General features: G+C 34.2%; 1 protein-coding gene across 1 annotated transcript in view; it reads left to right on the forward strand.

The window, feature by feature from the left end:
* The first annotated feature begins 364 nt into the window (after positions 1–364).
* SEMA3C (semaphorin 3C) overlaps positions 365–12218 on the forward strand; it is a 176986-nt gene continuing 165132 nt past the window's right edge. The window contains exons 1-2 of the mRNA XM_025929564.2: positions 365–642; positions 2713–2853. Coding sequence (XP_025785349.1) covers positions 2751–2853 — 103 coding nt within the window. The 5' untranslated portion in view covers positions 365–642; positions 2713–2750. The remainder of the gene's footprint in view (positions 643–2712; positions 2854–12218) is intronic.

The following is a 12218-nucleotide window of genomic DNA, read 5'->3' on the forward strand; positions in this document are numbered from 1 at the left end:
GGTATTTATGGCTGAGCAAATCCTGTATGCCTTCCAAGAGCTGCCAGTAACAAACCAAAGCTTTAGAGCGCACCCTGTGAGCTGCTCACTCCGCCGCGGACCGCGAGAGGAGCGGACTCGGGCAGCTGGACCTCTAGCCTGCAGCGACGCATTCCTGCGTCTCCCGGCAGCGGGTCCCGGGCTGGGCCCCGCCCCGCCCTGCCGGCCGCTCGCCCGCCGACCGCCCTCGCGGCTCCCTGCCACCCTCTCGCGGGCGCGCTCTGGGTGGGGCCTCGCGGCGGCGGAGATGCGGCGGGTGTGCTGGGCGGGTGAGGCTAGCCGGCTGGGCGGCGCGCCCGGGCAGCCCGAGCCGCGCGCCGCGTCGCTGTAATCGGACACCCGAGCGCTCGCCCCCGGTGCCCGGCCACTTTCCATTCACTCCGAGGTGCTTGATTGAGCGACGCGGAGTCGAGCTCCCGGTGCCGCGGCACTGCTACGCTGAGGATTCCTTTACAAAGAAACTCAGACGACCGGGAAGAAAGAATTTCACCGCTGGGACGCTCTAGAAATTAAGGTCTTCTGGGAAAAAGACTAGAGAGGCACTCGCGGAGTCACACCGGTAGCAAATTGATGTCTTTTCCGTGCTGATCTCTTCCCATCTCGGTAAGCTGGGTTCCTTATTTTCAGCATTACACATTTAGCAAAATACCAAACATAACTTTTGGTTCTGCGTATCGACTTTTTACACATCGGTGTGCTTGAGTCTGGACATTTTCTAAAGAGCACATGCAGTTTGTCAGGGAAGTGTTTCCCTTGCTGAGAGCCCTGCTTGAGTTTTCTTTAGATTATGACACCTGCGGAGAGTTTAAAGTGGAGTATTTCCGTGCCTTCTGATGTAGAACTGCTCGAGAGGACATAAAAGATTCCTTTTCTTACATGTTGTTAGTGTTCCATCAGAAGTGAAAACAACAAACAGCATGTCTAAGTGAGTTAAAGGGAAGTTATATGGGGGGAGGGGGGACGGGCACGTGTAAGACACTTGGCTTTCAGTCACTTCTCATCCCTAGGTAGACTTGAAATCACATTGCTCTGTATACTTACTTCATTTGACCTGTCATTTCATCTCCACTATTATTATTCTCAATTTTTAGCACATGTCGCTTTTGGTGAGACATGTCAGATAAGACACTGATAATAGCAATACGTAAAAATGTGTAATTATCTGCCTGCTTAATGAAGTGAGGAAGGTTAGGCATATTTATAGCTTTTTTTTTTTTTTTTTTTGGTTTAATTATAAAGTCAACAAAACCAGGGAGCAAATCATTAAGGGAAAGTTATCCTATAAAATCAGTTTTCTTCTAAGTTAATTTAGGGATGACAAGGTGAAGAGGTTGTGGAAGCAGGAAGAAACTGTTTCGTTTGAAAATTACCAGTACAAACATCTCTAAGGTTTCCTCCCATCTGTGTGGCAAAAGAGGCAGACAGTTTTGTTTCTAAGTCTTATGACATATGTACCACCTAGGAAATCCACTGTTTAAAATGTTTCAATTGTTCAACATGGCGTGTTCAGTTTAATTGTTTAATTAATATAATACTTTTTTTTCTTCTGTATTAGTGAAGTAGTCTTTTCAATTTTTAGTGGCATTTCTTTCTTAAATAAAATAGTGTTAAGATTTTAATGTAAATAACCATATAATACTGAAGATTAGCATTGTTGTAACCTGTAAAACATTTCTAGATTAAACTCTGTCATTTTATTGTATAGTTATATTAGACTCAAAATGACAGGATTTCTTTCATGGTCCTGAGTTTGTTTTGCATATTGTGGCCACTAGAGCTGCTGTAGATAGATCTCTAGTTACCCATTACCTGATCTTCCTTAGTATTCAGACATTAGTTAATAGCATGTGTCAGTTTTATAGCTACAGTTTCAAAAAGTAATGCTTCTGTCTCTGATTTATCTTTTGGAATTTTGACAGCTTGCTTTCTGGTTGATTTATTTTAAATATGCATTGAGGGATACATGGTTCAGTGGATTGCTCACCACTAAGTCATTGGTTTGAACTTGGCACTAGTCCATGGTTACCTCATCTGCATCATTTAACAGCTGCATGGTCATCTGTATAAATTGGCAGATAACTAATTTGAGTGATTTCAGTGGTCAGGGATTAAACACACATAGATTTATGTGTAGAAACATTTCAGAGATATTACTCCAAAAGAGCTAATGAGGGTGGAAGCAAGTGGGTATACATGATTTTTCATGTGACTTTTTCTTGCTACTACAATATTTATGGTAGAAAGACAAGTTTTCATCTGATATCCACTGGTACCATTCTCAAGTCTTTTCAATGTTATGTGATTATTAGATCAAGTTTAAATATGGAGTTTCCTTTGGGAATCAATACCTTTTCCTAGCTGCTTTGTTCTGCTTTAAGATTAGCATTATTTCCTGGAAAGTCTTTTTGCAAAGACTTCCAGACATAAATGAATTAAATCCAACTTTTCACATCGAAGCAACAAAGTCAGAGCACCTCCTACTGTTTGCATGACTGTAAAAGTTCAGATATATCTTTTGTGAATAAGGTGCTCTGTCTAGATCACTAGTTATGTGTGTGTGTGTGCGTGTGTGTGTGTGTGCACGCACACACACACACACACGCACACACACGTACGTGTATGCTCCTAAAATGTGAAATGAAATATAACAAACTTGTTACCTCTCTTTTAAAGGTATTTTCTCTTGGATATTAATTTGCAAATCTGAAGAAATGGCAGTCCAGGCAATTTTCGTGTTGGTTGGAGTATTTGTTTGTTCTATCAGTGTAAAAGGATCGTCTCAGCCCCAAGCAAGAGTTTATTTAACATTTGATGGTAAGATAAATACTCTGGAAAAATGTTATTTGAAGTCTTTTTAAAAATTTCACAACCAGATTCAAACATTAATAATAAAACACAGTAAAATATTATTGAATGTTGATTAATTTTAAAAATATTTACTGGGCTGCTTTTTGGAGGACATGGCTATTTTAAATTATGTGTTCATAGGCAAAAGCTCTCTACTACATGTGTTTATGAAAATGCTTGAAGTATATTCTACCCTTTTTGAAGTTTCTTCTTAATAGTCACCTGGTGTTTGAGAAACACCCTCAGTGTGCTAATGCTCATCAGCAGAGAAGTCTATGCAAGTTTAATTAAAATTTTTCTTCATAAGTTTTGGTCTTGGCCTCCAAACTTGTTTCTCCATGTTTGTTGTTCTAATGGTTTTTTTTTTTTTCCATTTCCAAAAGGCATTCCTGAGGTTGGCAAAATCTCCTAATTAATTGAAAAGGATCTAAAAGAATAGTTGGAAATATGTTTTTGACTGCTGTTGTGTACAAATGTTTTCTTCAGAAGTTTGGGAAAATTGGCGTGATTTCAAATTTGCACAAATGTAAAAGGTGTAAGATCCTCTGAGGAAATGGTTTGCCAAATGTATCCATGAGCTTTGATGTATATAGTTCAAACAACTTACAGATGGATGATTTTGGTCAGTCACATAACCCATACTAATTGGACGTATGGGATAAGAAATAGATCAGGAAGATCATCTCGCCAATAAGGGTTATTTATATTTTTATTACTTCTTTCAACTTAAGTTCCTCATAAGCATTGGTGTCATTGAGCATATTTTATTTTACTTGAGAAACAGTATACTCTCAGAACTTTCTATAGCAGTGTCTTTGAAACACTCTATTTCTTGAATTTCAAACAGCAGTATGACTGACACTTATCAGTCACATGGATATCTTATTTTTTTTCTTTCCTTCTTAAGTCACTAAGGGCTTTCCTCAAGGTTATGATAAGCACTGAAAGAGCTTTATTTAGAACTTAGAGTGTGTGACCTTCTAATTGCTTCTTTAGCTTCTAAGCCAGTCATTCCACTAAAAACCCATGGCTGTCCAGTTAAGTTATGAAGAAAGGGAAAACAGACCCTTTGAAGTGTCTTTTTTTTTTTTTTGATTACTGTAACATCTTATAGTCTACTTATACCTTTTCTTCCAAATTGAGAACTATGAAATATCTAATCAAATGAAAAATAAAGGCATTAGGGTGTAGTGCAATTTCTCTTTTCTATATTGTCTCCCAATATGTAGAAAGATGGAGTGGTCTCACAGGTTAGTTATCTGAACCTGTTCTCTCTAATACATCAAAACTGACCAAACTTTTTTTTTTAACCCAAACTTAACCCAAAATTTGTAAACTGTAAAAGCATGTGTATCACCAGAGATAATCCATCAAGTTCATATTTGAAAGACTTTACAGTTTATCTTTTACAGAAGAAATTAATTAGTATAATCTTTTAAAACCAAACTAATACTAAGTAGGACAGTAACTACTATATATAAAGTGACTAGAAGTTGTGATGGGATTTTTAAAATACTCCGTGTCTAATATTTTAAATGCTCTCAAAGTCAAAACAGATTCTTGCAGAATGAGACTTACCTTAATTTATAGCATATGTAGAGTACAACATGATGAGATAAGCTTTTGATCTGAGATTTCTACCAATTCCTGATATTTTGTTTTTCTGAAGAGTCATGCTAGGAAATGATCAGAGATACAGAGTATCACTTTATTTGTATTAAAGATATATATCAACGGGGAGAACAAATAATGAAACTCCATAATTTCTAAATTAATACAAAAAACTCCTGAAGTGAACTATATTTTAGACATATTATCATAGGAAAAATACCTTGGACAAAAAAAATGGTTAAAAGGCATAAATTGTAATCAGCTCATCATCCTCTTCTTAATAGATTAGACAGTGTACCTGTTTCAGTGTACCTTTTCCAAATTTCTTATTATTTAAAGTTTCCCATTTTATTACAACTTTTCTGTATATTACAATAAGTTGCTAAATTTCTTCCAAAATGGTTTACTCTTTACATCAAAATATAGAACTTTGTAAGGGTTGACACATATATGAACATATATTAATTAAAATACATATGGTGTATGCTTTTATTTATTTCAAAATTTCTATCACTATTTTTCAGCCAAATATTATGAATTGGAAAATGATTCTGAGGAAATTCAAATAACATCAGATTATATCATCTGTGTCTTTATATTCTCAGAATTTCCTTGCCTCCTGACTCTTTTGTCTTGAATTATTTTCCTTCACCATTACTTGGTCTTCTGCCAGTCTCTTTCTGGATGGAACTTTAGAAGAATCCTCTCAGTCTTGCCTTACAGTCCAATTAACAAAGTCAATTTTAAAATGTGTGAAATGAGATCTCTTCTTACATCCAAGTTTTATCCCTTCTTGTAGTAGAATGATGCAGTGATAACATTTGGGAAACATTGATTTACACATTTGCCTTCCCTATTGATCTAGTGTAAGGTCAACCAGATGGTCATCAGTCCTGTGGGAGAATGTATTTCAGATGTTATTAATTAGTTACATTTGTACAAACTAAATCTTGCATGTTAAAAAAACTGTGGTTCCTATTAGATATTACATTTTATAATTGTTATCATTCTAATTTTATGCCAAATAGCTTTTCAAATAAATATAAAGTTCATGAAATACCTTTTGATTAAGTTGAATTTTTGTTTAAAAAAATCTGGTGGTTTAACAGATTCACATTTCATAGCATTATTGTCATTGTAATTTTTTTCTCAGAAAATCTTTGGAATCTATAAGGGTCATAAGATAAGTCAAGGCTACATATATTCAATAGACAAATTTGTTTTGCTTGTTAATATAAAAGGGAAAGCATTGTTGAAATGGTTCTGCCTTTATCCAGTAGAGACTTTAGCATGTAGTATTTTACATAGCCAGGAATTGATACTATAGTTTGACAAAAAGCATCAGTTACATGTCATTTTACAAAAAAGTCTAAGGTTGAGAAAAATGGACATATTGTCTATATTTGAATTGATATAAAACATGATTACTGAGTTAAATATGTTAAGCATTGTTTCTGTTTAAAAATGAGGTAGATTCAAAATAAGATTATTTTTCACCTAGTAATTAGGTTGTGAATCTAAAATGTTAAATTTGTTGACATAAAGTCATCTATAATATTACCTTATTATCCTCACTGTGCCTGTAGGATCTGTAGTAATGTCTTTTTCTTCATTTCTGATATTATTAATTTACATCTACTTCCTTTATGTTCGGACTGCTGTAGAAATCATTTTTTTCTTTTTATTGATCTCTTTAGATAATCAGCTTTTGGATTTGTTGTGTTTTTTTTCTTATTGTTTTTCTGTTGAATATTTCCTTGGTTTATGCTCTAAAATGAAACTATCTTATTCTTGTCTTGTGTTTAATTTACTCTTCTTTTTGGAAATTCTTAACATGGAAACTTAGATCACTGATTTGAGAACTTTTTCCTAATGTAAGCAGTTGTGCTGTAAATTTCCCTTGAAACACTGTTTAGCAGGGCTCCACATATTTTGATAAAATTTGTTTTGATTTGTAGTCAGTTCAAAATGTCTTCTAATTGTTCCTCTTACTTTTTCTTTACTCACAAATTACTCAGAAATATGTTGTATAATTTGAAGATATTTGTGTATTTCTTATATATCTTTCTGTTGTAGATCTTTGATTCAGTTTCTTGTTGTCAAAGAACATACATAATATGCTTCTGATTTTCTAAAAAACTATTAAAAATGATTTTATGACACTGAATGTAGCCTACATAGAAAAGAATCTGTATTCTGCTTTTATTGCATGAATGTTTTATTAATGCCAGTTAGATTCAGTCAGTTGATGGTTTGTTATGTTTTCTATATCCCTACTGATTTTCTGTCTACTTATTCTTTGAATTACTTACAGAAGAAGTTGAACTTTCCAACTATAATTATGGATTTGTCTATTTCTCTTTTCAGGTCTATCAGTTTTTATTTCATGTTTTTGAATTTCTGTTTTTAATACTGACCTATTTAAGAGTGTTATGCCTCCTGATGAACTGACCTCTTTTCCATTACAAAATATCACCAATTATTTTTGGTAATAATTATTGTTCTGAAATGAATTTTGTACATAAAACTTCTGTCTTTTTTGTATAAGGAAAAATACCGACAAAATTTTAGTTACAATTAAGTAGGGAAAATGTTTGTCATGATTCCAGTGACCTCTGGGAAGTTTTTGTTAAAATATTAGGAAACATGTCTAAACATATATTTTTTGATGTATGTAAAAGTATGGACATTTGATTGGCAGTGCAGTATAGTGAGAACAGCATTTATGTGGAAAAAATAACAGAGTTTTCAAACTTTGGTTCCTCAGCAATTAATTCTGAAACTTTGTCAGGACCTCAGTTCTCCCAACCAGTTAAAAATTTGGGGGCTAACTAAACTCTAAGACTCTTTATTGCCCTAAATTTTTATGATGTTTAAGCTTAGTTTTTTTTTTGTTTTTTTTTTTTTGTTTTTTTTTAATAATATCATCTTCTTTAAGGAAGGCTTCTATAGTAATTCCTCTCATTGCTTTCAAGAACATTTTGTATGAAGGACTTGGGCAAGGGACAGAACAAAACTAAACAATTTATAAAAGTTCACAGATTTTGAAGTCCTACAGAGCTGATTTTAAATCATAGTTGCTTGCTACTTTCTGGGGAATGCTACATTGGGGTAGTTACTTAATCTCCCTAATCCAGAATTTTATCATCTGTAAAATGGGAATGACACACACTTCATAGAACTGTTTTGAAAATGAAATGAATTAAATTTGTAAAATGTATTGTGTGGTTATAGTGTGCATCTTGTTAAAATACACAAAGAATGACTTTAATTGAGTTAACATTTATAAATTCCTTTAGCGTACAAATACGGTCTTCTTTTGTACTATAAATAGTCCCCCCCAATTAGCATAGAGACTGCCATTTGTTATTGTTCAATAAATGTTGAATTAACATAAATTTTGATACTTCTTAACCACTGTACCTCCCCAACCAGTAGAGCCTTGGTACACTATAAACATGCTTCAGTGAATCTTAGTTAATTTAAAATAATGATAGAGACTAGGTAGAACACAAAATTTCTTCATCATAGCATTAAGGTAAAAGCATCATGGGAGAAAAATTTTGGTTAATTTGTGGATGAATAACTTTAGACTCATATCCTGGTACATTGCTGATGGTCAAATATTTTCCATCTAGTTACAACCTTTTCCTACATTGTACATTATACAGAGATTCAATGTTGTCTGGGAATTCAACGTTTATATTTACCCTTTCCAGTTAATTCTCAAATCTCCTAATTATTGTATTTTCTTCCCTAATAGACCTTCTTCTCTATAGATTTTAGATATTTTCTTCCAGAAAGTTGTTGAGTGTGTGTGTTTAAAGTTTATTTATTTTTGAGAGAGAGAGCACAAGTAGCAGGCCTAGAAAGAATCCCCAGCAGACTCCACACTATCAGTGAGGAGCCGAGAAGGAGCTTGAACTCACCAACCATGAGATCATGACCTGAGCTGAAATCAAGAGTCAGACGCTTAACTGACTGAGCCACCCAGGTGCCCCTGAGTTTTTTTGTGTGTGTTTTGATTGGAAGCATAGTGTTTTATATAAAAAGGAAGAGATCTCATATATACACAGCCTTCCAAAGGGCCTTGATCGGTGGCCTGTCAGGGATGTTGCCTTAAATCTTAATACTGTTGGCATATATATAAGCTAGTATGCCTAGCATGTCTAGATATGTCTAGACTTTTAAAGTAATGACAAATGCATTATTTTTTTTAAGATTCGGTTTTTTTGAAAGTCCAATTTTTCATGATAAGCTTGAACTTAATAAGAACTCCATCTACTTAGTTTACTTCTTATGATTGTCATGGCATAGTGGATGGCTTGAAATTGCATTTAACTATTTGCCACTCTTGGGACATTTAAGAGTACCATAAAGGGGCGCCTGGGTGGCTCAGTCGGTTAACCGTCCGACTTCAGCTCAGGTCACGATCTCACGGTCCGTGAGTTTGAGCCCCGCGTTGGGCTCTGGGCTGATAGCTCAGAGCCTGGAGCCTGCTTCCCATTCTGTGTCTCCCTCTCTCTCTGCCCTGCCCCTGTTCATGCTTTGTCTCTCTCTGTCTCAAAAATAAATAAATGTTAAAAATAAATAAATAAATAAATAAATAAATAAATAAATATGCAAGCTTTAAAAAAAAAAAAAAAAGAGTACCATAAAGCCTCAGGAAGGCAGGGAGTCATGATAATTAAATCGGGATAATTTCTGATCCACTTCTGTACCTTGATATGAAATATATCTGTATAAATACACCCATAAAATAAAATACAAATGTAAATATATCCATATAAATACCAAGTATAGGTTATATACATGCTCCTAAAGTAATGGCTGTTAAATAATATATTTTATTTTTTACCCTTTTTCTTTTGATGAATAAATTGAAAATTATTCAGGAATATTTGCTCTTTGGAATACTTTCTATGTGAACAAATTAACAGAACCTGAATTCACTATTTTATTATTTAATTTTTTTAAGGTTATTTATTTATCTTAAAAGAGAGAGAGCCGGGGAGGGGCAGAGAGAAAGAAAGAGAAAGAGAATCCCAAGCAGGCTCTGCACTGTCAGTTTGGAATCAGATTTGGGGCTGGAACTCACAAACCACAAGATCATGACGACCTGAGCTGAAGTCAAGAGTCAGACACTTAACCAACTGAGCCACCCAGGCACCGCAAAATTCACTACTTCAGTTGAGAATTATTTACTGAATTAGTTTATCTTATATTATCTAATGAGTATTTATATTATTAAGTTACTGAAATAGCAAAATTTCTTGTTTGTTTATAAGATTGGGTATCAACTGCAATTCAGGAGTTACCCAAAATTACACATTTCCACCTCTGTTGCCATAAAGGCAATAATTCAGTCATGTGCATGTTTTGTCTCTCTACTACAAATGTCTAAGATATCAGACATTTTTAAGTAATCCTAATGAATATTAGATTATGATTTTTATTTGCATGCTTTTAGATCTAGAAACATAATATCCAGAAATAAAGAAGTAGTATATCCCCACATCACTCATCACTTTGCTCTGAAATAAAGAAGCCTGGGACACACACACACACACACACACACACACACACACACACACACTCAAAACACAATATAAAGAAGTAGGATGCACTCAATATTCCACAGGCTTCAAAAAACCTGAATATCATTTTATTGAATAGACAGCAGTCTGGCTCTACTTCAGGTTTTCTCTTGGCTTGAAACTCTTATGAGTTATCAAGATGCCCATGGAGATATTTAAGGCAGTGAAAACTCAAAAATAAATTGACTGATAAATACATGGCAAAAAAGTCGATTATTTGTGACTGCTATTAATTCTTTGCTGGTGTTCACTAAAACAGTAAAGATCCCCTACTACTAAACTGCTTTCCACCCCATTGAAGCCTATGACTCATGGCTTTAAACTGAAAAGGAAAATGATAATTAAAAAATTAAAGATTCTACCATTTGGATACATTTTTCCTTAGCTAATATTGGCCAGTTTTTCAGCTCAAGGTTGACTTTTACATTTACATGTGCACAACAGGGTTTTAAAAACGTAAAAATGTCAGTGTGAGTTATACTGGGAAACAAGTCTATTAAGTGTAGGGACTTAGCTTGCATAGGATTATAAGTTCTTTCAGTTATTTACTTTGATGCTTTTTTGCCTTCTTTCAGTGCTGAAATTTTCATTAATATAATTGTCAAAGTCTCCAGATCATCGATAGTATATAAATGAAAGATGACGAAATTTTACAAAACATCTTTTATCTTTTAATACCTGCCTCATTTGACAAGAAGCATAATAATTAAACAACAAATAAAAGGACCCCTGGGAACTAGTGAGCCAAATGAATTGTTGTTGGACAATAAACTCAAAATAATAAATTGTGTCTTTATGAACTCTGGTAGCATTAACATTACAAGGCACATTTGTTGAAAACAGTTTATCTATGGTTGCCCAAGAGATAAAAATAAAGCCAATTGTTCTTGATTTTTCCATTAATCTTGGAGAACGCTCCTTCTGATTGTATTGAATCTTCTGAAATATTTAGTTCTTGGGAAAACTTGTGTTAATACAGTTTGTTTTAATTCCCCTTCTGACATTTTCAGTTAAATGCCAATTAAACATCTTTAATAACATAAACTATTTATGTTTTAATAAACTCAGACTCAACAAGGAATGCTCTGTGAATAAAACTCTGCATTTTTCCCCTGTGAGAGTGTCTTTAAAATCAGGAAGGGATTAATAAATACAATTATGAGCGGGACATTACCTAAATCATAAAGAGTCTTAAGTAGAGCAGCACTAAATTTATGATACGAGAGCAAGTTAAAACTGTTATAAACACATTGAGAACATAAGATGAGAAGAAATTGCTGAGAAATTTCATGTCTGTTTTTCCCTGTAATATATATTGATTCAGGACTCTTAGTAGTCAAAATAAAATGAAATATCTTTTACAGCTTTGAATTGGGGAAGTTTTAAGTAGTGCAAAGAATGTCCCTTGAGAAGTATTAGGATAGAAATATGTTACAATGATGTCTTCTTTTAAAGATTCTTAGAAAAAAGTTGGAAACTCCTATTTTCCTGGCATAAAAAAGTAATTCTTATTCTGGGTGAGTTTTGTCACATTCTAATAAGCTTAAATCTGTTGCCAAAAGATGATGCTGTGATATTAAGCCATTTAAAAACGTACAAGGGTCCTGAAATTGAGAACAAAGCTGAGATGCTCCAATGACCTGAAATTAAGAGTGAGTGTTTTGTGCTATGTTTATTCAGTCATCTGATCAAAACAATTCCATGAGAAAATGTGTCGTAGTCCATGATTATCCATAGATACGTGGAAACAATTATGACTGAACTCTTGAGCTATCAAGAGATGCTAGGTGGTTTAACTAATTAATGTTATTGAAATATAATTGATATACAATGTTATATTAATTTCAGATGTGTGACATAATGATTCAGTAATTCTATACATTACTCAGTGCTCACCATGGTAAATGTAGTGAACGGTTGTCACCACAAAACATTATTACACTGTTATTTATGATATTATTCCCTATGCTATACTTTTCATCTCTGTAACTTGTTTATTTTATAACCGGAAGTTTGCACCTCTTAATCTCTTTCACCTGTTTTGCCCATCCCCCCACCCTCCTCTCTGGAGGAGAGTTCTCTGTATTTATGAGTCTGTCTCTTTTTTTGTTTGTTGGTTCATTT

This window comes from Puma concolor, chromosome A2, assembly GCF_028749965.1.
Source record: "Puma concolor isolate L17-30 chromosome A2, mPumCon1.1.hap2, whole genome shotgun sequence".
In the NCBI taxonomy this organism is placed as follows: Eukaryota; Metazoa; Chordata; class Mammalia; order Carnivora; family Felidae; genus Puma; species Puma concolor.